General features: G+C 37.5%; 1 protein-coding gene across 3 annotated transcripts in view; it reads left to right on the top strand.

The window, feature by feature from the left end:
- Window positions 1-26221, top strand: part of GNAL (G protein subunit alpha L) — a 179306-nt gene that overhangs the window by 100729 nt on the left and 52356 nt on the right. For all 3 annotated transcript variants that reach the window (XM_063165867.1, XM_063165875.1, XM_063165884.1), the window contains exon 5: window positions 23967-24064. In XM_063165867.1, coding sequence (XP_063021937.1) covers window positions 23967-24064 — 98 coding nt within the window. The remainder of the gene's footprint in view (window positions 1-23966; window positions 24065-26221) is intronic.

Genomic DNA, 26221 nt, shown 5'->3' with positions numbered 1-26221 from the left:
TCTTTGGAATTCCTGACAGAATATGGGCAAAGTCTTTTACATGCCTCTTACTGCCTTCTTATCCACCAGATATCACTCTTTCAAGTATTTTTTCTATACTTCAAGTCTGTTCCTCTATAAGAAAGAGAAACGGGACTTGCTGGGCTTTCTTAGAAGGATTTTTGTGAATTAGTGGATTTTAATTAAGGATTCATTAGAAATCTGTAATAAAGAGTTTTGCTTATTTTGAAAGACAGTTTATAGTTGTTCTGTATTAATGCTAACATTTTGAAAAGGGGCATCTTCTTCCTCATTGTTATTCTTTTATTTTCATGGATTTGTGCTCTTTTTTAAAGCTACGAGTATGAGTGAGATGGAATAAAAAAATATGTAAATAGATTAATTATTACAGAAGCTCTTAGGACGAGAAATTTTAAGTTTATTCTGAAAGGCACAATTATATGGAATGGCACAGCCTGTAAAAAACTGCCTCTGTTTTTTTGAGTTTATATTCTTTTCCCTTTTCATCTATATTCTTACGTAAAAAAAAGCAAAAACGAAACCACTGACTATGAGCCCTCATGTCTGTGACATGTACATGCTGAAAGGTTAGACGTGTGGCAAAAGATATTTTAGTCAAGTCTTCAAATAGGAATTAGGAAAGGTTGAGTTGTGGTCATGAGTACTGGGAGTGTGCAGCCTCCTCGCTGTTCTGAGCAGAGGTTTTGGGCATTTCTCATCAGGAGGTCTGTGATCTTTTGCTGGTGCCCAGGGACACAGAGCTGCTTCTGCTGCTTCCAGGTTCAAGAGTTCAGCGCTGGCGCTCACAGTGTGAGGCAAACGGAGTCTCTGAACTCAGAATTGGTCTGGAAGCTGGCTAGCCAGCTTTGTCATCTGACTTCAAAAGCACCACATTGTGCTTGGTTTGAGACGGTTTCTTTGTTCGTTTTTCTCTCCAATAAAGGTAGACTTCTTTGGAATTGTTACAGATGAGGTTTCAACAGTATTAAGTGGTTCATTTTGCTTTCCATTTCTCCTGGGCCAGAACAATTTGTTTTAGGCTTTGAAAATGAATGTATGATAATTTCAGTTGTTTCTGTATAGCTGAAATAATCTTATTTCAATTGTTTGCCAAAGTGTAAATCTCCAGCTTTCATTTTGATTGTGAAAAAGTTTGCTTTAGTGGTCTGCATGGGTATAGTAATTTTTAGTGATTATTTCATGTTCAAGCACAATTTAAATCTTTCATTTTCAAAATTTTTTAAATGTGCTTAGGTTTAATTAATTAGAGCTAAATTCTGTATTGTTTCTCTTTAAAACGGAAACTTAAATCTCAGTTTGCATTCTGTTTGTTGTAACATTATTGGCCGAGTACAGATGTGGTGTGATCAAGTATGAAGCCATTTAAGAAATTAGGACTCACAGAAATTGAACTGTGACAGTTTGCAAAAGAAAATATTAAGCTTTGAGCATAAATTTTTGCAAGTTTAACCTCCCTGGGAAGTTGAAAACATAGGGAAATCATGTATTGCTTTGAATAGCCCTTTTTCACGGAAATCCATGGAGTACTCTGTGGGATCATTTGAAAATCAGATGATGTATTCATGTTGGTTAAGGGAATCTGTGTTAGGGATCTTAAGAAAACATTGTAAGATTAGGAATTAGAAAAATTGCTTCAGTCTGGTAACTGCAGTTAGATCAATGAAAGCAAAACCATATATGTGCTTTTTTTCTGCTACATCCATCAGAACAGAGAGGAGTTGGATAGGAAGGAGTTTTTAGAAATACTCTTGAATCTTTCTAAAATAAATTAAGTCTTTTATTTGTGTATGTATGTGTGTGTGTTGGGGGAAAGGGGAGGAGTACTGGGCTTTTTTCATGGTACTTCTCTACTTTTCCTTGTTTTCTCAATACAACATATTCCAGGTAGTACAACATCTGAGCTGGTATCTTCTGTGTGGGTACTGGGCGTTCCTTTTAGACTTGGATGTCACTTAAACTTATGTGTCACACTATGTGTCACAGCACGTGCAGACAGTGCATGCTCTGAGAATACTTCATAAAAAAACAGTATATACCACTGCAGCTGAAGGAGGACACTTGAAACCTGGACATGATTTTGCTGCATAAGGCTATTTTAGTAGTAAGGAAACCTTTGTAAGAAACTGTGGCTTTGTGTTCCTATATTTGGTTTTAGAAATTCAGCTGTTGAGGAAACATTGTGCTGTCTTGATAGGGCAGTCATATGGGAAAGTGCAAGTGTTTTTATGTGCCGTGGCACAATATTAATTTTTTTCTTCTTTCCTCTTAAGTGAAGTGTAAGAATAAATATTTGTACTTAGAAAGATTTTTTCCATAGAAGCATGTTGGACAGATTTTGGTTTTGTAGTAGTGTAGTCCATGTTTCTGAATATACAGATTTAATATATAATTAAAATATATATTTAAAAGTTGTGTGAGGACAGATGTTTCAGAGATACATGCTACACTTAGCTACTATAACCCGATTTAGCTTAGTTTAAAAGGATTACTGTGGCTTAAGGAATTGGTTTCCTATGGTAACATCAGGATGCATGTATTACATGAAGTTGCAACTTACCAGGGATTGTGCTTGTCCATGTCCATGGTAGCAATAATGGAAAAGTAATACTGTAGTGACTTTGTGTTCCTCATGTAAAGCACCTACCAATTTCCAGGTAATTACTGTATATTCAGTGTGGATAGGACTCTATAAAAATGTCTTATCTGTGTGCCAGTCATCACTAATTTTGAAGTGATATTTTAAAATTACTACTTTTTTTTTCTCCTTGAATTAGTCCTATCACAAATAGTGGGTTTCATGAGCTGCAGGTGTAGAGAGGTGGGTTTGTTTCATGGGTGGAGGTGTCCATTCTTGCTTGCAATTGTATTTTAAGTCCATATTTACATTGCTCCCTTCTTGCTGCAGTAAACAGGAGCTTTTGCCTGAATTTTCAAAGCAGCAGAAGGATGAATGCTTTAAAACAGTCTCAGTGGGTCTTTTGACAGTCCACAAATGGCATTTTAAAGTCCACAAAAAGTTATGTTTCGGCTTTATCTTCAGTATTTACAGAGGCCTTTGGGCATAATCAGAAAATACTGCTAACTGTATCTGAAATAAACATTTTATATTGTCAAGTGAGTAAACTGAGTAAGCATTCTTCTGTGGATCTTGATTTACAGTAGCAACAAGAAGTATATATCTTTTAATGAAGCATTCTAATAATTTGATTCCCTTACAGTTTATCTGCATTTAAACATTACAGAATTAAATAGTACAGTTTGGTAATTCTAAATATATCTTAAGTCTTTACCACAGTGGTTATCTTCTTGTGTGAGGTTCCTTATTTTGCAGCCATGAGGAAACTACCAATTTGATATTGAAGTTGTAGTTCTCTCCTTTTCCATAATGACACAAATACATCAACATTGTGAGAACACACATTCTTGAAAGAACAGTTTATTTGAATCAGTAACATTTTAAAGTTCTTAATAATTTACTGATTTAAGTCCTAAGTGCATTTGGAGGGGAGGAGGGCATGTTCTAGTGGTCAAGTTAGCTGCTAGTACACAGCTAACTGTTTGGTCAGAACTACAAAATTGATAAGTATCATCTCAGAGGTTGTTATAAATACAGCTGCTCATTAATTTTTCAGTACAGCAGCTTTTCGTCTGGAAATGCTGATTAATTGAAACCAAAAGTTTGTAATAATCCGAGAAAACTTGGAAGAGAGTTTCCTAACAAAACTGTCTGCTAAATGTGCAGCCAGGGAGAGCTTCCATGGCAGACAGTCAGAGCACTCATCTGGGAAATTCTGATTTCTGCTCTGCCTGGTTCTCAGTCAGAGGGCAAAGCAAGATATCTCTTTTCCCAGAGGACTGACAGGCTCACCAACTCACTGGATTTGCAGGAATTCTCTTTAGTTTAGATATTAAGTGTAGGCTTAAGTGATGTATGTTAAGACGTACGTACTGGAATTTAAAGTGCATGTATCTTAAAAAACTTTGCTGCTGGAAAAGTGAACAAACACAGCAGCAGTTCATGTTGTTGTCATTTTGCTGTCCAAACAGAAAACAAAGGTCGCTCTATAAGGAAAGTTATCTTAATCCATTAAAAATGAGACAATCTTGGCTCGCTTGAGCTGATGTTGCTAAAATGCCTATTTCCTCAGCACAAAGAGCAATAACCAGGAAATAACAAGGTCAGCTATCACGCTCTTTGTCCCTTTCACTTGCTAGAAAACACTTTCACCCTCAGCTAGTTTCCTCCCAGAACCACAGCCGGCACACCAGGGCCCTTGGTTGGAAAAGGGTGGGGTCTTGGCTGCTGTGCTGCATGGCTGGATGCTGATGTGCTGTGCTGATTTGTAATCATTGACGTGCTGCATACTTCCATACGTGATTCCATAGTCCCAACTATTATTCTATTAAGTACTGTAACAACTTGCAAAGGGCGGCGTGAAAAACAACAATTCTCAACTTCGTTCTTACAGAGAAGTTAGAAAATTAGGAGTAAAAGAGCATCTCTGCAGGGAGGTGGAATCATCGTGGTGCGTTTTTCAGGATGAAGCTGTGAGCATTGGATCTAGGGTATGCTGGGAGGATAATGTGAAAAAATGTAAGAGCATTCCTTTTTCTGAATCTCAAGAAAAACATAGCCTTAAATAAAACTACTACATAAATAAAGTCTCAAGACTTCTCGAGAAATTGAGTAAAAATAAATAAGTTGTGTTCATATAAAGAATAGTTTCAAAATTCCTTGACTGTAGAAAATATTAATTCTTATAAACGGAGTATCTCTTAGGAATTTTGTTGAAATAAATAGATGCCTAAAATGGGGATTCATGACTATATTTGACAATTGTACCAGCTCCTCGTCAATCTTTTGAGGCAAAGCCAGAATCAAGTTATAAAAATCAACCTTCTATTTATCTTTGCAGTTTAATCATTTGCAAATTATCAATCTTACCGATAGCATTCATAATAATCTACTTGTGTAAGCATGTGTACATTCCACTGAATGCATTTTTGCCGTTCATTTAGGATGATTAGAAATTGCTGGGTTGAGTATTCTGTGAAAATTTTACAAAATGTTTGCCTTGTCTTTCTGCAAGTATGTATAGAAATCAAGATATTGCTTACATTCTTCGCATGTGGTGATGTTACTAAATTGAGAAAAATGTCATTTTTGGCTGCTGCTGAATTTCGATTTATTTTGTATTGAATAATTCTAACTTTTGAGATGGCAAGTCAAAAGGGAAAAATAGTTCAGTGTTAAATAATTAAGGAATATTTTTAAATTAGTATTTCAGGAGTGAGATAAAATTTGGCAGTAGAAAGAAAGCATAATAGGTACGCTTTGGCTTTTTGGATTAGTAACAGACTATTGTGTAAAGTCATTCTCTGTTATCTCTATTGTTACGAAATCGAGGATAATTTTTTAATTTGACTAATGATGATACAAGTTAGAAAGTCAAAAATACCTTAAAGCCCAAATGACAAAATGGAGATGCATTAAAATATGTGAGCTAAGGTGAAATAATGCTTCCTTAAAAACCCCACAGCACAGGGAGAGCAGAGCACTATGGGTAGAGATATTTGAGTTTGTTGGGATTTTTAACACTGTTAAGAGTCATAGCAGAAATGAATGTGGACCTTTTAGTCTCTCTCTACTGGAGTGCTTTCCTTAATAACACTTCTTTTCTGCTACTTTACCATAGAAGAACTGGAGGACAGTTCTAGTGCTAAATCTCGAAGATCAAACACCATTCTTCCTCTTACCTGCCGTACTAATTCCAGAGGACCAGTGGGTCCCAGGAGTACTTTTCCCATAGCTACTATGAGGGTGCAGCTTAGGTGCTGAGGCTGATTTACAGAGCAAAGATTCACTTCCATGATAAATGTTGGAAATCACAGAATGTCTACAATTTTTTTATTTTCTCTATTTAATTACTGCAAATTTTCTCCTATTTTATCACTGAAGAAGCAGAGTTATGACATTCTCTACCAGATTAATTGGATGTCCAATTGGAAATTGTGAATAAAAAGGAAAAAAAATTTTCAGTGACTACATTCACTCCTTACATATTCTGAGATGCTTTTGCTTGTCTCTCACTGTTCATTTGTTTTCTCCCCACTACTTTACATTGTTAAAATCTGAAGATAAACCATCATAACCAAATTTACATACTTGTTCCCCTGTCCTTTAAAATAATCAAAATGTCTGGTGCAGATTTTAGGTGAGTTTCACACACTGGTGTGGCTCAAGTGAAAAACTTTCCACATTGAAACTCTTTGTTGATTGAGAGATCTCTAGGATATCACAAATCCAGTTAAGAAGGTAAAAATTTTAAACTGCCAGAGAAAAATAATTAAGAATCACTCTTTTATGTAATATTTTTTTGCAAAATACAGTCGAACTCACAAGTGAGCATCAGTCAGGGCCTTTTTATAATTGCCAGAGGGTTAACTGTGATGGTTGTGAATTCTTGTCAAATGAAGAAATTAGTCATTAAAACTGACCTTTTTCCTTCAAGTTTTGAAAGTTTCTCTTTAAAACGCCTAATTTCCTTTAGGAATATTTATTTTATTCTTTTTCTCCTAATCACATTATTTGGAATGCTTTATTTCTTTTCAAACTCTCCCTTCTCCTCCTCCTCCTAGCTGTATAGTGGAATAGATAACCAATTTAGAATGAAAATAACCTCCCATTTGCTCCTTAGAGCTGGTTTAAGCTGGTTTTTAACCGTACATCAAGTGAAATCAAAATCACATCGAAAATGTATCTTGTGAGAGAGCTAGCATGATAAGGAGAGGGAACTCCCCTCCTGAGGACACGTTCAGGGATTTATTTTTTTTCTTTTTCCCCCCTACAGTTTGACTGGAAGGTCAGAGTCTCTTTTCTGGTACAAAGGATCTAGTCATAGGCTAGATCTCAACCATATCATAGGAGCTTTACAAATAGGAGAGAAATTAAATGTTCTGGAGGTTGAAATATGCTACTGATTCAAAACTTCAGTGCCGCTTGAGCGTGGAACCTAAGCACATTTTTGAGTAGTGTTTCAAAGATGTCTGTTTCTCTAAAGGTGAGAGTGCTGCATCTGATTTAAATTGAAGTACAGCCACGTTCTTCAGGCAATTTTTCAAATTGCATCTGTAGATCCAAGAAGATTTTTCCCCACAACCTGTACTTTTAGCATAGAAAAAAACCTGACCTAGACTAAAACAGTCATTGTAGTGGGCACGTTCCCATCACGTGTTCTTACTTGTTCTGGAGGATTTGCTCAGCTGAAGGCAGATGATTCTAGGGTTGTTACTTCTCCTTCTGCTGTCCTTGTTGGTGGCTTATGCTCCAGAAAGGAAAGAATCATTCCCCCAGCTCCTTCCTTGTTTGCTGTTTCTCTTTGTCACATGTGCTGCCTACCCTTGTCCTTTACAGCTGCTACACCTTTTGTCAGGCGAAATCCCCGTTAGGCAGTCGTCCACTCCCCGGGATGTTTGGGTTAGAAAAGCTGATTTATCTTTGGCAATAGCTGCTTGTTTTTGTCTTAGAACACCACAGTCCTAAGTGTTATGATTCCCTTTCATTAGCCTGTTGCCCATAGTTTCAGTGATTTGGGGAATCTGGCTCAAATAGATGAAGTTTAATACAAAAAAAAGTTTCATAAGCAGAACTTGTTTTCCAGATCACCTCCAAAAGCCATTATTGCTACATTTGAAACTTTCTTAGGTAGTTTGTTAGGATTATTGCATGAAAATTTGCAGGCAAACCAACAATCACAGCGTACTTCATATTTTTTTCATGCTGATGTGGCTATAATTGCTTTTTTATGTTTGTAGGGGAGAAATATTCCCAGTTCATATTTGCACTGTTATTGAATTGCAAAAAATAACACAGCATCTAGCCATATACTTGACCTACTCATGTTAAATGTGCCAATAGGGACTTGAATAATATCTGTCCAAAGCATTACCCAGTTGCTCAATCCAAATCACCTCCAAAAACAGGTATTTCCAGTAGTGTGCTGTACTTCTGCCAGCATGATTGGCTTATTACAGTATTATTTATGTTAAATACTGATATAGGAGTGTTACAAAAATCCCCCATTTCTTAAAAAATCATAACAGTAATATGACAAATTCATAGACTGCATGGTCCAGACTGTTCAGAAAAAGTAAGATGGAACACTGGAACTGATGCCTTAATAGAATATTTAATCGTTTTCAGCTAACATAGAATAGTTAATAAAATGGATAGCAACACACTGGTTTTCCCTCTTTTTATAATTCTACAGTGATCTAGGTAAGACTGATTGGTTTTTTTTAAAATAATTTTTAAACAAAAGTCTCAAAGAGAAAATAAAACTATTGAAGGAAAGGCAAAAGCATGCTGTATTTCTTTCTTTGGACTCTCTTAGATGCTTGCCCTGGCTCTCCAAGTGATGTAAGCAAGATATATAGTCCCAGATAAATGCAACCATCTGAAGTGAGCTTAATGATTAAGTCTAGAGCTATGACATGCTTCGGTTTCAGCAGAAGTACTTTGTGACCTGTGCTTGAGTAATTTTGGAAGAACACATGAGTTTTTCTTACTGTTTATACTTAGAAAGAGATATGGAAAACACTTGTTTTCCATGGGATATCAGTGTAGAACTTAAATAATTTAGTAAAAATAGATATTTTTTCATGCATCATTAGAATTCTGACAAGTTTTGTAAAGCCAAACAGAATGGGATCTCTTGTCCCACTATTTAGTGATGTGTTTGGCTTATCTCTGCTAAAAGTTTTAACTCCAAGTCAGTTAAAGCATAGTCTGTGCATGTGCAGCTGGTGGTTTTCTTGAGCACTGGCAGTGCCCAGGGAAAGCTTGGACACCCCATCCCAGTGGTGTCTCCATCTCTCTCCTGCTTCTCACCCTGGCCCAGCTGAGCTCCCACCCCAAGACTGTGGCAGGGAGGGTGTCTGTGTTGGGCATTGCCTTTCCTGGGCAGTGGCCCTTGGCAAGAGGGAGAGAATGACCATTTCATGCAGCTGCTCCATGTGAGGGGTGGGTGACTGCCTCCAGGGAAAGCCAGGAACGGCCTCTGTCATCCTCTGGCTCAGACATCTCAGTGGTTTGGCATGGCAGCATTGGAGCCCTGAGTTAGGCAAGAGGTGACCGGTCTATTTTGCAAACCATTAGAGAAAAGTCAATGCATCCACAAATAAAGTGCATGCTTTTCTTCAAAGACTTTTTTTAGCATGTTAGTGCTGAAACTGAATGGATGTGGAAGAGCAGTTTGGATGCTGAATATGCAAATTGATGTGCTAACTTCATTTTACAATGCGTTTCATTTCTGATATTTCTTAAAGCCCAAGATGAGTAGCAAAATATGAATGTTGAGGGAAGTACTTTCAGATTTCAATACTTTATCTGTTGACTTAATGTCTTAACTAAAGAACTCAAAGATGAATGTGTCTACATCTATGGTCTATGACATACAGTCTTATATCTGGTTTATGACATGTAATCCAGTGATACGGCCACACAGCAGCTGTTTTCTGGGAGGTATGTTAGATTATCTGTAGTTTTCCAACTTTGTTCCTGGAAATCTTCATTATGAGCAGGTAAGTGTTAGTTTCTACATGTGAATGCAGTATCTATAGCAGTAAATTACAGCTGGAAGTTGCTGATGTGGCTGTAAATCCGCAAACAGAAAATTTCCAAGTCAGAGGATTGACTGCAGTTTGCAGTGTACCAGATTTGTACTGCACTAATGGAGAATAATTTTGTATATTCAGAAGAATATTTTAATTGTTCTATAAGTTGCCATTAGAATTTCTTGATTTAAATTAGCAATCAGATACACAGTTCAATAACATTTAAAAACTGATAGCTGTGGATTATGTTTTCAAAGAGATATATTTTGAGAACTGAAATCTAAGAAAGATCAATTTTTTATATATTGATATATTAAAACAATGTATAAATATGAAATTTAAATCGCATGATGTAAAACTGATGAGTGAGGTTGATAAATGTCACAATTTCACCAAAAGATTTAATAACCATTTTGTTCTAGTCACAGGGAGCAAATATCTGAAAATGTAAGGCCTATTAAATTACATCTCTTAAATTCATATAGCATATGAATGCAGTGTATCTGCATTGATCTATCAAGGTAGAATAGGTATTCTGACTTAAGGGTTTTTTCCACCATTGTAATCATGCTGTCTTTCTGAATGATGAAATTAACCTATCAGAAGCTCACTCCTATGAAATATTTGCTTTCATATTAGGTTTTTGCTCTTACACTGCTGCTATTCACAGATTTGAATTTCTCACACATTGATAAGTGTGATTAATCTAGCAAAACTTTGTGATATACAACTCATATCTGTCTCTAAGGAAAGAAAAAAAACCTACAGAACTGTTTATAACTTTGCTATGAAAATTCTTGTTGGTTTTTTTTTTTTTTTAATGTATCAACTCTTATAGTTGTTACCTAACAAAGATAGCTATTTTACTTAATGATATTCCATCATACCTTTGTTGTCCTCTTCTGTTGCAAATTATTTTCTACCATATTTTTAGGAACTTAATTAAATTTTCCTTTTGGAAATGTTTGGTTTAGTCAGCTTACCTGGAGTAACAGGAACCACTTAATATATTTGGTGAAATATATTAAATCAATTCAGCTAGCTATCTAATCTTTGATTTTTAGAATGAGTCTTTATGATTTATATAATTGAAAAATGGCAATACACTATTGCTGTTGTTTACCTGTTGCTTTACCAAAAACCTGAAATGTCTCTTGAATCCTGCTAGCCAGTTTACTCCAGTAGAAACAGATATGTTTATCTCTTTGTTTGCTTCTAAAGGGAAAATGACTTTTCAGTATTCTCTTGATAATAAATATCTTGCAGTTTACTAGCTCATACCATTAGAAGTATATGTAGTAATGAACTAGATAATAATTGTGCATCAAGGGGCTATTAGCACTGACTTGTGATTTAAAAGTGTATCATAAACAAGATGATCATGGATCAATTACTGGCAATTGGACTATGTTTATTTATGCTATTTTAAGGTTTGCTTGCAGACCTACATTTCATCTTCTTGTGTGGTGTAGCTCTATGGATCCTGTAGCTATTGTTAATCAGCTGTGGCAGTGTGTTTGCCATCTTGTTTCTACTAAAAGTGTAGAAAAAAGTATTCCTAGTTGTCCACACCAGTCACCATCAACAGAAGCGCAACTGCTGTTGTACTAAAATGCTGTTTTATGAAGCCAGCATTTTGTCTATGCTTTTATTAATTGTTCAAGGGAGCAGCAGCCTGCTCAGGCTGTGTTGAGAGTACAGTTCTGCCTGCCTGTTCACCAGGAGCAAAGGACAGGTTAAAGCCTTGCCCTTGCCCCATCTGGGATGTCTGAAGATGCTGATGGCCACTGGAGCCTTGCACAGTAGTTTATGCACTTTAAAGGTTCAAATTAACATCAGGGTCCCATTGCACCAAGTACCTGGGGGTGCAAAAGCAAAATATCCTCTAACCTTTCTGAGATTTGCTGCAGCCTACGTATGCTCAGTGCAGTCATTTTGTGTGGGAAACATCTGACACCCAAGGACAGTGCTAAATACTCAGCTGTGGGGGGAAACAAGAAGTAGAAATTGTACAAATACAGTGCATTGAAGAGCCAGTGAATTAAAATACTTGCTTATTTTCATGTTTCAATATGGTCTCTAGAAGGCAATGAATGTGTTAGGGAACTAACATATTTTTTGATTTTGAGCAACAAAAACCATACCTTGTATAGGGGATGTGAGTGTCCTTTAGTTTTCAATAAAAAAGTCACAAAACTTTGGTTTGTAGATCACTATTCTCTTGTGACGATCACTCTGCTCTTTATTCACATTTTATTACAGTTTCATGTAAAGAAATCTTTGTGAAAAATTATTACACTCGCAAAAGTATAATAGGCAAAAGGCTTTATTATTTAGTTGCCTTTTTAATTGTAGCATAAACAATTTCAGATATGGTTCTGTAGAAGGCAAATCCTGAAAAGCAAAGCTCTTACACGAATTTCCTCATCTTACACGCTGAATCTGTCATGAACTTATCTGCATTAATAGATTAAAAATGTATATCAAATGTTTGTTCAATTAAATTATATTGCATTAAAAATAAACCCCAATCTTTAAAAGGTAGATAAGAAAGCCACAGCTAAAAAAAAAAAAAAACAGCTCCATATGAAGAAAGCATTTATGTTTAACCAAATGTGTCATACACCAAGTGTGACAGATCGAAGTACTGTTTAGAGTCTTGAGTTCTCCAAGTCAGTGCCTTTCTCCCCAGAAACAGACAGCTTTTCCATTGCGTGTTTAAATGTTTACTGTTTGCTTTGAATGTAGATATTGGATTATTTCGCAGTGTTAAGCTTTGGACTTGCTACAACTGATCAAGAATTTCACTTCTGGTGTTTACATATGTTTTCTGGTTTAACTGCCAAAAGTCTTTGATCAAATCAATGAAAAAGGCTCTTTCCCTTGCTAGTGTATTTTCAGTTGAAAAATTAAAAAGCTATGGACTAATAAACAATGGATCAGTGGACAGGTAGAGAGGAAGAAGAGCTTGTCTAGAATGTGTTTGTTTGTTTGTTTGTTTAATTAAAAGTAACTACTGCTGATGAATTACTTTCAGTTCTCAAAAATCCATGGTTGCTTAAAGGCTATTGTCTACAATGCACCTGTTCCTGGTGTTCTTCAAGGAGATACTTCAAGAGTTGGGAATAACCTGTATGCTTTTGTTGCCCAGCCATCTCTTTCAGTCATTCACAGGAGGCAAGAGCTCTGAAAAGGCTGAATGTCTCTGGAATGGAGTTTCCCTAGAAATTCACAGTGGTCACTGCTAGAAGTAGTTATTTATTTCTGTCAGGTTTTCTCTCCAGATCCAGCTGAATTAAATTTGTTCACCAGGTGCAAAATCAGGCAGGTCCTTTTTGTTCATGTGCAACCACTCATCTTGCAGAGAGGTTGCTGATGGCCCTGTGGTGGCTCTGGGAGGCTCTTTAGCCAAGTAGTACCTGAAGGAAAGAGAAGGGAGAGGAGGTGCAGGGAGGCTCCTTGGAGTCTCAGCTTGGTTGTTGCAGGTTGGAAGGGTTCAGTATCAATGACCTCAGACTCTAAGGTTCTCTATTTTACTTCAGGTAGGCAGTGCTGTAGTTGGTGGGAGTTTGATTTTAATTAATACAAAGAAATGGATTTCCTACCATTTCTGAGACAAGTGTAAATAATTTCTTTCTCTTTAAGGAGTTCTGGCAATATTTGCCTTTTAAACTGAAGGAATTATCTAGTTTTATTATCTCCCTCAATTCAATTATTTTACCTCACGTCCCTGTTCCAGCATCATTTGTTGAGATTTATTAGCAGTTCTTTGGCACTCACAAGACACTAATCATCTGTTTACAATATTGATCAGCAGCTTTCCTGTTAGATTACATTTGAAGGGAGAAATAATCCTGCAGCAAATACTAAATAAAGGACTGAGAAGAAAGGGAAGAAACTACCTTAGGCTCTATAAAGTATTTTTTTAGGTACCCTGGAAACATCTACGTGCCAAACAGTTGGGCCCCCTTAGTGACTTTCCGCTCTGAAATTCCAACAGAATTTCCCATCCACAAGTTGTACATTGTCTCTAGTCATCTATGTTTGTAAAGACACAGATTATTATGCCTATGGATATACATTTCTGTTGACTTCTAAGCAGCTTCTGAGTGGTAAAAATATTTATGGGGCTAACAAAAAATACCTAGCTTCGAATGCCTTAACTATTTCATTTGTTACTGTATATACCTTCTTTCCATGTTGTACATAATGGGATGTTGTTATCATACTTCTTGAAAATTATGTACTCTTCAGAATGAGAATTGAGAACCAAATAGTAGGAATTTAAAAGTTTACTTTTCTGAAGTTGCTAGCTAAATTTCTTCTAAATTAGTCTGAAAAGGCTGATTTCAGCAGTAGATTTGCGGGAATTGGCATTAGAAGAATGTTGAAAGTTATATAAATTGCAGCCAAGATTTACTTGCATTTACTTGTATTACTTCTCAGAGTTTTATTAAGGTGCCTTAATCTTACTGAATAATAAGGTAGAGTGATTTTTTGCATCCATAAATGTTGTAAGCACATCTTCAAACTATGGGATTCCTTTAAAATATTTTACTTTCAGATAGTCAAAATTACTAGTTCATGCAGTTTTATCCAGTCATTTCCCAGAACAGTTCTAAAAGGCTACAGCTATCAGATAGAAAAGACAATAAAATTTTTGCTTTTCATAGGAAATCCTTACTCATATACATATATCTATACTTGTGGTTGTTAATTAGAGGAAAAAGTTTCCTGAAACTCAATTCAGTTTAGCCATAGAGATATAATAAAGATATATAATATTGCCTTTTCCTACTGTTATAAATATTTAAGAATGAGTAAGTTAGTGTGGTTTTGCACATGGATAAGGACAGGATGAAGTGTCAAAAGAAGAGAGATAATGCTGAAGAATTTAGATAAAACTTGGGCAGAGGAACAGGACACTAAATAGATCTGGCAGCAGCAGACTGGCTTTTCCATTACTTTCTGATCCAATTATGAGAGTTGCTCAAGTTGTGGATGCTGCCCATTTGTCACGTGATGTTGCCAGCATTTATTTCCGAATCAAATCTATAAAAGGAAATGAGAGTTCCCTGTCCTTTCAAACCACTTGTCTGGTAGGAAATCACTTACAAATAATAAAGTGCATATTAGGGTATGAAATAGTTCCTTGATGTATGACCTTCAAAACTGGTTTAGGAAAACAGTTGAAGCTGGGAGTAGCAGAAACTTTTCTTACTCTGAAGAATCACAGGCTGCAGTCCTGTGTTTGTACAGCTCGCTGACGCTTGTCTTCACTCTGAAACTGTGTTTACAGAAGCAGCAGGGGTTCCCTATGGGCAGGGCGGGAGAACTGGGAGCAGGGAAGAGCTGCCTCCCCTCAGCGTTGTACTCCACTGGTTTGTCTTCTTTGGGGGAGTCCTCACCCTCTGAGTAATGACAACAGAGGCAGACTTGTAAGGAAAGCATGCAGGAGCAACTTGCATTGCAGTCAGGTGCTCAGTGTCAAAAGGTGGCAAAGTTACATTTAATCTACATTTAGATTTATCCCTTCAAAGCAGCGGGTGAGAATTAACTTCATGATTTTCACTACTCAGTGAAATAACAATCCACTGGACGGTCTCCAATTTTTTGTACTGATTTGTGCCCAAATATATTGTGGCATGGAATAGAAAATTACCCTACTATGCAACTAATACAAAATGTGATCTAATACAAGGCTACTTTAGATTTATAATCAGAGAGGATTCAGATCCAATTTTGATGTGTTACAGCATGTAAGTTATTGTTGTTGGCCAGTGTTTTGAGAATAAAAATCTTGGTAATATTTCCTGCCATGAAATGCCTCAAGTTTACTATTTTATAATAAATGTCTAACAGCCGCACTTCTCTATTCTATTGCACTCCCTTCGTCAAGGATTGCAGAGTGGGTTGTACGTACTCACTGACTGGATGTTAGATTGACTTAAAATTGAATATGATGTTCACTGCAAAGGCCCAGGAGTTCAATGATTGCAGAACCAGAAGCAGTAACAAAAGTGTTGTGGGCTGATTTGCCATCCTTTATTCCACACGGACTCTGTTCTGTTTAGTCTTACTTAGTCAGTTTAAGAAATAAATTTTGGCATACAGAATCTGTACACTTTCATGGTGCCATTATTGCTTTCAGTAAATAAACAACAAGCAAACCTCTCCCAGTACAGTACAGGTGACATACAGATTATGTGGTTTTCAGTAATTTTTCCAGTTTCAAGGCTCAGTGCTCTACAAAAGACAACTGTGTAAGCAGCATTTTGATAACAGGGATAAATCACCTGCTCCCAATTTTTGTCAAGTCATTATATTTTTTTTTGTTCCTTTTGCATCTTGTTCAGTACTTACAGATTAATTTCATGCTTTGTTATCATCTGTTGTCCACAAAAAAATTCTGCTTGAGGGAATTTTAACAGTTCCTACATTTTTATTTTCGCAAGTGCTTCAGGAATACAAAGGGTAGCAATGTTGTAGGATTGTGTAATGCACCTTTAATTACTCTCACAAATATTTTGAGAGGTGGTTTGTTTTTTTAATTAAGAGCTTTTATGTACATTCAGGGAGAGGTCCTGACTCTCCAAAGCCACCATGATTTCAAGGAAAAGAATGGGTGTGAGCTTTCCATCCTCAACACATTTTTAGGTACTATATACCATAAGTAATTTGCTTAAATTATCTCTCCTTCTTTTCTTAGTTGAGAGCTTGGTGGCCCCTTAAAATAGCAGGTAGGCAGCAATGTTCAAGGATTTGAACAGAGTGAAACTTGAAGTACCCAGTTAAAATGGAAACTAGAAGACTGAATCAGAGGTTTTTAGTTTTAGTATGATAAAAGCTTTGTTATCTAGCTCAGAAAAAAGCTCCAGTATTTAACAGGTAGTGAAGGAAAAAATGTGGAAATGTTCTCAGACTTATAATGTATTCTTATTTGCCGATCCTATCCAAACCGCCTCAAAATATTACGAAAGCACAAAATCATGTTATTATTTTTGCTAGTATGATCTAAAGACCTTTTGGACATTTTTTTAGTGCTTGACAGATACAAGTTTGAAGCATGTATTAATATATTTCTCAGACCTTGCAGATGAGTTTTGTGATCTATGAAAGTTGAACTTGTTGATTTCTGTAAAATAAGATGGCAGATGGAACATGTTTCCAGCAGGCAGAAATAGAACTGCTAGGGCGATCAGGCTGATCCCTCAACTGCACACACTTCTTGGAAATTTAGTGTAGAGTAAGAGCTTAAAAGTGAAGTCACAGAAATAGTTCAAGAAAGGGATGTGGAATATATCTGTGCTGGTTGCACGCGTGGTCTGTGAGCACTGTCAGCGAGCTCCACAACTGATGCCTTTTGTCTAGTGGTGTTACACAGGGGCATGTGGTGGCTATGTGCTTTTATACATTTATAAATGCTGTTTGTTGCCCCAACTTCTTCCCTTATACTTGCAAGTCAGATAAGATTCTCCTAGGAGTTAATAATGTACTAGTTTTGTTTTCCTGGAATATGAGATGCCCCAACACAGGCTGTGTTCTGTGAAGGCGGTATTTCCCATCCTCCCATGTTCAGCTCTAATGAGCTCAGGTTATGCTTAGTGCAGACTGATTATGCTTGAAAACTGTTGCGCCCGGCCTTAAAAAAAGGCAAAATAGGTCCAATGAAAATGAATAAAGGTAGATCTGGAAGTATTATCCTGTAATTCTCTTAGACAGATCTGAAGTTAGGTTTTGGAGGAGGGTTAGAGGCCAAACTGCTGCTGTGCCTATCAGAATGAGTCACTAACTAGCAGAGTAATTGCATTGATTATTGCACACCCACAAATTACAACAGAAAATACTTTGCAGGGGGTGGAGGTTGTACTTTTCCTAAAGGTTTCTGTATAATTAATCTACTGTAAGTGCTGGTTCTTTAGAAACATCTGAACCCTACTGTAGAGCATGGTCCTTGTGTGCCAGTTGGCCACCCCTCCCTACAACGTCATCGCAGTGTTTCTTGGGCTATTGCTTTGGTGCTAATGAAGGTTTTGACAGTGCTGCTGTTGGGGAAATTCAAGTCATGTATTCTGCTTTTGTTTTTAAATTGTAACTGTTTGCCTGTCTTCATCACGGGCATTAGGAGTTTGAGCAGCTGCATTTTGTATACCTACAGCAAAACAGCTCCCTTGTTAGGCAGAACATTTCATAAAGGATTAAGGAGAGCTGACTGAGCCATAAGGGACACTTTTAACTCGTAAACAAGAGGCTGATTATCAAGAGGCTGTGCTTGTTTGTGGAAGAGGTAGCTGAGCAGGTTTCCTTCTCTCTTGGGTGCCTTACCTTGTACTTCACCCAGTCATTAAATCCATTTAATTTTTTTGTTGTTGTTGTTGACACAGCCTGCATTTGCACTCAGTAGATGTTTGGGGATGAAGAGCAATTTTAATAGAAAATTAGTTGCTGCACTTGGTACGAGCAAACCAGTAATAATTGGAGTCACTGGGGCAGATTGTCACTCGCTGTCTCTTGTGGGTTTCTTGGAACATCAGTTTACAGCCACCTCAGTTAAATGCTGGGTTAGGATTCAAGCTTGAAGTCAGGCTCTCAAAATGGAGACTGTCTACACTGAGTAGAGACTTGAGGCTTGCAAGAGAGTCAGGGATTGACAAAAGTAGTTTTTGCTTCATGATATTGAATTCCAGGTGTTTACTTGGCTCAAATATAAACTTTTTTAAATTGCCATTCTTCTGTTACTTTACAAGACCTGTGCTGCAAAACCCAGCAGAATACTGAAACACCGATAAGATTTGTGGCGTGTGCCAGGGCGGCAGCACAGCCCCAGGAGCTGTGAAGTTTTCTGGAGCATGAGGGGGAGCTCAGCTGAGCTTCCCATCACCCACGATGGAGTCACTCTGGTCCTCCCCTGGGCACCACTCACAGCTCTGTGGGAGGAGATGAAAGTGCTAGGTTAGAGTTCTTCCTCCCAGTCGCCTCTGCCACACCATGTTACTGTCTGTCCTCTGCCGTACCAGCACAGCATCCTGCTGTTTGCTGTCATGCTCTGGGACTTGGGCTGCAGGCTGATGGATCCAGTTCTGTTTTGTCCTCAGATTTGGTACAGAAAAGGATGCTTCAAAGGATATTGTTTGAATTGCAGAGTCAAACATGCCACATTTAGAAAGCCCTGCTGGTAGTTTGCCTCTACACCCTTCATTTGACTCCACTGGATGTCATCCTTATGATATTACAGTTTTCCCCATCAGTTGTCACTCTTTTATTCCACAAAATGTTTCCATGGTTCCATAGATGGGAGACTGGGACTGCCTATATGTGTGTGTGTACATATATATATATATATATATATATATATATACACATAAGCCCTGCGCTATGCATTGGGAGGTACAAGTACCTTGCTCAATAGGGAGGCACATACCTGCCTTCCTGTGTGAATTAATTCTCTGGATCATCCTGCACAGCAGTTGTTGTTGGGAGTTGGGGAGGTGTTAGGTGGGGATTTTTAAGGCATTTTGTGATTTACTTTTTTGTTTGGTTAAGTACTTAAGAGAAAAAGTAGTAACTGAAATTCAGAATAGAAGTGATGACTTCATTTCACACCCACAATGGCAGAACTATGAAAATGTGTAACGTTTGCCACTTCTTTAAGTGGTTGTCAGGTAATCAGACAGATTTAATCTGTGTTTCAGATGAGAAATTGTCTTACAGTCCTGACAGTCCTGAAGCTTAGGAGAAAAAGAGCATAAATTTTGGCTTCAGGGAGATTGATTTCACATTGATCTAAGCAGTTGTTTCCATGTTTACAGTATTTTAACAGAAGTAGAAAATATGGCTCTGGATGGAGCCTTCTACATTCCACTTTCTGGAGACTGAAGGTGACATCAGGATAGCTACTAAATGTATGCTCCATCCGGAAGAAAGGCAGAAAGAATCTTAGTAGAATAAAAATTGTATTCCTGACCTAACATGAACTTTTGTGGTTTGTAAATCCACAAAACTGTTTGTTAGATGAAAACTTCTTTTTTTCCAAAATACATAAGGATATGTTCATGAAGGTACGTAATTGTTTAATCATCAATAGTATTTATTCCACATTTAGGTATCTGAAAAGTGAACTAAGTCCATTCCTTAGCTACTTGAATTATTTTTTGTAGGAGTTATAAGGGGGAGGAGGTTTCTAAGGTAACCTACCAATAAATAAGTTTATTTCCAAAATAAGGGAAATGGAATTTCTAGACCAGGCTGTAACTTCTAGTAAGACAAAGCTGAAAAACAGTACCCTGAGGCTTGGCTGTATTACATTGCATCTGTTACCTGTATTGTTTTCTTGGAATGCTATGTATGGGAATACATTGAATCAGGAAATTTTTTCCCTGAATTAGGTGAGTAAAAATATTTTTACAAGACCTTTTAAAACACAGTAAAAATAGCCTATTGTTTAGATCAGTAATATCAGCTCAGGGTGTTTTTAACCTGCTTTTAGCTCTTCATGATTTTTGGATGATGTATGATTATTTATAGCAAAATGTATCTGCTAGTGAGAAGGAGGTTCAGGAATGCAGGTCTGAGGTTTTGGATTGTCTCAGGAAGAGTGGAAAATTTCCAAATAGTTCCATATTAATAAATATTTGAGGTGTTGTGTGTCACATCTTCGTTTTGATGACATCCAAATATCACATCAAGGTTTTATATGGTCTAGTGATTGCTATAAATTCTTAGATAAATGGTGTAAATTAATGTGTGCAATGTAAAAAGTACCTGTAATTCATGGCACCTGTAACTCATGAGATCTAAAGCAATATCATTTACTTCTTTAATACTCCGGTTTAAATACTAAATTAAGAATATATAGATTGCTTTATTTTATATGTATATTAATAGATGCCACTCTTTGTATGCCTCCGTCCCTAAGAAAGAGTTTGGTTGAAGCAACTATTCTGTTTGATCATGACATAGGTGGTTTTCTGCTTTCAACCACACTACATTATTTCCTGGTTCTCTTCAGTATGCTAAATATTTTTGGTAGATTTCGGTGGCTTTGATCTGATAGAAGTGAGCAGCATGTGCTTGCAAACACAGTGCATCAGATTACCAGAGTGATTTATCATCTCCCTGTTTTATTCTGTCCCAGTCAAGGTTTCTCAAAGGACCTGGCTTGTGACTTCTAAGAACTGAAAAGCCACTTTCCAGGAGTCACACCTTTAAGTCTTAGTTTGACCAACTCAGAATGTAAGCTACTACAGTCACAGCCTACTCTTAAAAACTTTTCCTGACCTAAGGTAACATTTTATAATGTTTTAGTCTATCTCCCCTTACCAGCTGGAGCAAAGCTGAATTCTCTGTTCTTTGAATTGTCCTGGCTCTTCTTCATGACAGGAATTGCCAACTGTGGCTGCCACCCCAAGGACAGTGCAGCCCCCGGGGGGTGCTGCAGGGCAGGCAGAGCCCAAAAGCCACACCAGGGCCTGCTTGCCATTGAGGTGGCCACAACGTGGCCATGGTGGGAGGAAGGAGGAAGGAGTAACAAGCATTGGGATTCATAGCAATGAGTTGTAAGGATTGAGGGGAATGATTGTTGGAAGGCTGGTCAGGCAAAAGGGGCTTGATTGCAGGGGTTGAAGCTGACATGGTAACTGCTGTGTGGATGTTGTCCTGTGATGGAGAGAGGGCTGGCATCCAGATCTGTTTGCCATATGCAGAATCCTCCTCTGTGCTTGCAATGGGGGGCCTTATGCAGGTGAGCAGAAAAAGTACTGAGGAACTTACAGCAGACAAGAGAGGGGTTAAAAACAAGTGTGAAAGTTGGATCGTGGTACTTGGCACCTTGAAATGAAACAGGATTTTTCTGGAAGGCTTTAGTCACCTGGGAAGGAAGGATCGAGTAGCTAGCTGTGTGGGAGGCAATTTGCAATCAAGTGTACTCCTCTGCAGTAGATTGGTACATTTTAATGAGGGAAGTATATTTGCTCTGTTTTATATGATTTGCTTAGGACTAGAAGTCTGGAAGTCATTTTAAATAGACTGCTTTGAGACATAATGGTCAGGTGGAAATATTTGAAGCATATGATATGGAAACCCTGTATTTACAATGTATTTGTAGGGTCTCAAGAAGCTGAGCTGAAAAGATTGCCTCTTTTTCAGAAGAGATTTTTAAGAGTAAATAAAGCTCATACAGAGGATGTAAAGGCAGTAGTGAGGAACTACTATAGCTGTGCAACTTTATTTATTTGTTTGTTTGTTTATTTACTTCATTAATTATATTTTCAGCTGATCTCTCAATCCATGCCACCCTTCAGAAAAGGATACCTTTACACTCACCTCCTCCTCATCCCTTCCCCTTCCTGTAGGCTTTGTGGGGCTGAATGGGAATGGTTTTTACCTGTTTATTCTCCTTAGAGATGGCTTTCAGGGTGGGTGGGAATTCCCACCCCCAGATGAGGAGGAGGGGAAGGCAGCCACCTGTAGCAGCGAGTGCCTGCGGGAAGAAGGGCTGAGTTGGACTCTGCTCCCATCTGAGGGGATGGAGAGAGCTGGCCCCTTCTGCCTCAGGCCCTGACACTGAGCCACAGTTCGCTCCATCCACCGAGAAGGCAGTGCTTTTCTTTGGCCAAAGGTGCCAGCAAGTGAGAGGCATTCAGCTGATGTGCCAGGTATCAATCAAGCATAAGCTTCATATTTGAGGAATGTTCCGTGGTATTTATCATTTTGGCTTTTCCAGTTCTTCCTTTTTTCTTGTAGTCATTCTCTCTGTTATTTGTGTCCGCTTTCTCTTTTACTTTAGTTTGATATCTTGTCCTTATTTCAGCTTGGTTTTGCTTTTTTCCTGCTGTAGGAACAGAGAGTTTATAATAGCTGTAGCATCACTTCAAAAGGTGGATCTGCAGTGTTTAAAACAACAATTATATAAGTAATTAAAATAACAAAGACTAAATAATCATGTCCTCCCCAAGTGAAGAAATAAATTCCAAGGGCAGTATAAGCATCTCTGTATATATAATGTTTGCTTCTTCTCTTCATCCAAGACTTCCTGCAAAGGTTTCTCATAGGTTTCTGCTTTAATATCTTCTTTTCTCTAACATTTTCAAAACTTCTTAAAGAATGGAATTTTCTCTCTCTCTGCATCGTGCATAGTATAGCTGGGGGGGAAAAAAAGGCAAAAGGTTTTACATCCTGAAAAGATATGGGGAGTGACTGGCAAGCAATTTCAGAAAAGTTTCAGAATTTAGATGTTTATGCAAAATTTTGACAGGATCATGAAGTGAATAGTGGTATTACACCCGTTTTACACAGAGCCAAATTGAACTGTGGAAAAGCAGTTTGTTAGGTTTCACAAATTTGTGACTAACCAAAGGACTCCGCTGATTTATTAGCAGGGTTGAGGTGTTAAGAAAACAACTTCTGTGTTTGAGCTGACGTATTGCTTTAACAATTTTGTTCAAGGGGGGAAAGAGCCATATAATAAAGGAAATACTAATTCATCTAAACATCCTTCATTTGAATTTAGAACGATGTGGCTGGAAAAACTCCGTTACAGTGTCATTTACCAGTAATGATAAAACATAAAATGGACTCCCAGCTTTAAAACAAGCTGGACCCTTGAGTCTCTAGAGCTGGGGCTGGGGAAAAGAAGGAGCCAGCAGGCAGGGTTGGACCTACCTCTCTGCCCATGTGTGGCTGTGGCTTCACTGGCACCAAGGACAGCTTTGGTTCCTCTTTCAAATAATTCTGAATTAAGCTTGCTTGCAGACATTTCTGGATTGGGTAGCCTGGGATAGCTGCTAGGAAAAGCACATTCTGCCAGGCAGCTCTTTGGAGGATGCTGTGTTGAGCAAAGACTCTGAAAGTCTTGCAATCAAGTTATTATATCGCATGAGAAAACACCAAGTAGTGGAAAGTTGTGTTTTTCAGGAAAAGTTGCGCAATCTTTTTAAAGTTACAGGCTGGTTCTTTCTCTGGAAGGCTAATGTTTATAAGCTGAGCAGCTTTTTGCATCACTTTTATGCCATTTCCATGACAGAAGCAAAAATTCAGTTAAAAATGAAGTGAACATTCTTCTAGGTAACTTTTGTACTTACAGTAAATTTTATATATGGACTGGCATGAATTTTGAAGGCAGCCTTCATTATATATCATGTGCTGGAAACTCTCGGCAGCCATTTTGTATGTTTTATTGCAATTTTCCTAATAAATGCTTATAGCTTTTCTTCTTTAAGTCTGTAATTATCATTTTGCAAACATAAAGCATGAAGGTTGGGGGAAGGAACAGTGCAGATTGGGGATTGAAAAATTTGAGAAATGTTCTGATTTATTGCATTTCCAATTTTCAGGAGTTCTTTGAACATGCAAAAAAGCTCTGGGATGATGAAGGTGTAAAGGCGTGCTTCGAGAGGTCAAATGAATATCAGCTGATTGACTGTGCACAGTAGTAAGTATTTCTTTTTATGAAATTTATAGCCAAGAATGTGATCGTCTATAACAAGTTAGAAAATATATCAGTGAGATTCAGGAGTTTTGCAATATAGGAACTAACATTTCCATTCTCTATATAGGTGGAGCATGTATAGCAAAATTAATTTATCATCCTAGTTTGCCGTTATTATACAACTAAATATTATGTCTTAAATATTTCACATCTAATAAAGAAAAGTATAAAAGAAATCAAATAACTTTAAGTATCTTTATTCCACTCAAAATTGATTTACATAAAATCATTTCAGTTGAAACTATTAAGTTGGAAAAATGTTGAGTCAATCTAAGGAGAATCCTTTGTTTAAAATTCTGAGAACTAGACAGTGCTGAAATTGCTGTCTTTTCACATTCTGTAAAAATTTCTAAGACATTTACATAACCAAATGCATACCTGCATTACTAATACATTTTCTAGGTGGAAAAAATTATAAGCAGTATTTAATTAAAGACAGTGGTACATTTGGTATTCTGTCCTTTAAAGTGAAGTGGTACAGATGTATGTAACACAGTCAAAATGTGTAAACAGATTCAGTCTGGTCAGAAATATTCTGAGAAGTGTAGCAGGTTGTGAAGGTGCAAATCATAAATACATAGTACAGTGCTGAAAACCTATTAATCAAAAAATAGTATGTTGACATTACAAGTGCTACAAACTCAGCTGTTCTTTATAGTAACACAGGTCTGAGTTAGATTTCCATGGAAAATACACATTTCATGTGAACTGCTATTGCCAGAACACATACTCATGCAGTTCTATGGGATTTAGGGTTTCCAGAGAACACACTCCAGTGGGCTGTGATTTATCTCATTGGCAGGATGGTCAGCAGCAATGCCACAAGTCTGTTCTTGCACTCAGTGTTTTGCTTTTCCCTCCTCTCTGCTCTTGCTGCTGAGCCTGAAGCAGGGGAATAGGTCCATATCACTAAAGGACTTGTCATGCTTTTGCCACAGTGGGGAATTTTGGTGTTGAAAGTTTGTTTTCCCTCTTTCCAGACCATTTTTGGGAAAAAATGATTCATCGGCACATGGAAGTGAGGAAAAGTTAGATAGGTGTATGAAGGAACTCATTTGACCTCAGTGCATTTACCAAACCTTGGGCATTTGCTCACAATCGAGTAGCTGGAAATTAAAAGAGTGGTTGTACACAGAGAGACTTAGACAGCTGTCCTAGGTTGTAATCAGTGGGTTTCCTCTCTGCCCTCACTCACCATAGTACAGATCTGAGTTGTGCTTGCAGAAAAGTGCAGACTGTCTGTTTATCATATCTATTCACACACTAAAACATCAGACCAAGAAAACAGTGCATATTTAAAATACATGAATATGAACCCTACTTCAAAGATCAATAAAGGTCTCACAATCCTACATGAAAAATGGTGCTGAAAGGGCCACACAAAATCAGGAATACACCAAATTATAGTGTTAGTGGTGGTGTGTTTTCCCTTTAAAAAAATTATGCCTGTCTACAGAACCATACAGGTTCTGACAGGGAGAATGTTGTGTCCAAAACCAAAACACAAATGAGGAAAAAAAATTGGATCTAGAATTAGGTCCACTGTCTTGGAACAGAGAACTGTATCCTACCTTTTTCTGTAAAAGGTTAAAGCAAGTTTAATAGCGTTTTTTTTTTCTATGTTTCTTCCCTCCATAACTTCTAACTGGCTTGCTTTTCCTTTATCTAAGATTATTTGTTATAGTAGTGACTGCATTTGCATAATTCTTCACCTTCAAGACCAGTTATGAAGTATCATTTGATATTTAAATATTCCTTGAGTGTATCTGTGCTTTTCATGTCATGATCTACCTGAAAGTATAGCAGCGGAGTGACTTACCCTTGTTTACACACCTTCAGTCTTAGAGCAGAAACTTGAAATTCAGGTACAGCTGTGTCAGTGACCTGATCAAACAGCCTTTTTCTCACAGATACTGATGATTTCAAACACTGAAGTATAATTGTGACAGAAGGATGCTGAAAATTCACCCAACTTTTATCTGCTCCTACACTCAGAAGAACATTTCTGTGCTAGCAGTGGATGGACATTTGTCAGGGTGGTGGGGTCATGTCCTCCTCATAACTGAGAGCCTGTGAGCAGAGGTTGGAAATGCAGTTCTG

Source organism: Melospiza melodia, chromosome 1, assembly GCF_035770615.1.
Source record: "Melospiza melodia melodia isolate bMelMel2 chromosome 1, bMelMel2.pri, whole genome shotgun sequence".
Lineage (NCBI taxonomy): Eukaryota > Metazoa > Chordata > Aves > Passeriformes > Passerellidae > Melospiza > Melospiza melodia.
The sequence above is the reverse complement of the archived record's forward strand: the minus strand, read 5'-3'. Positions and strand labels throughout refer to the sequence as shown.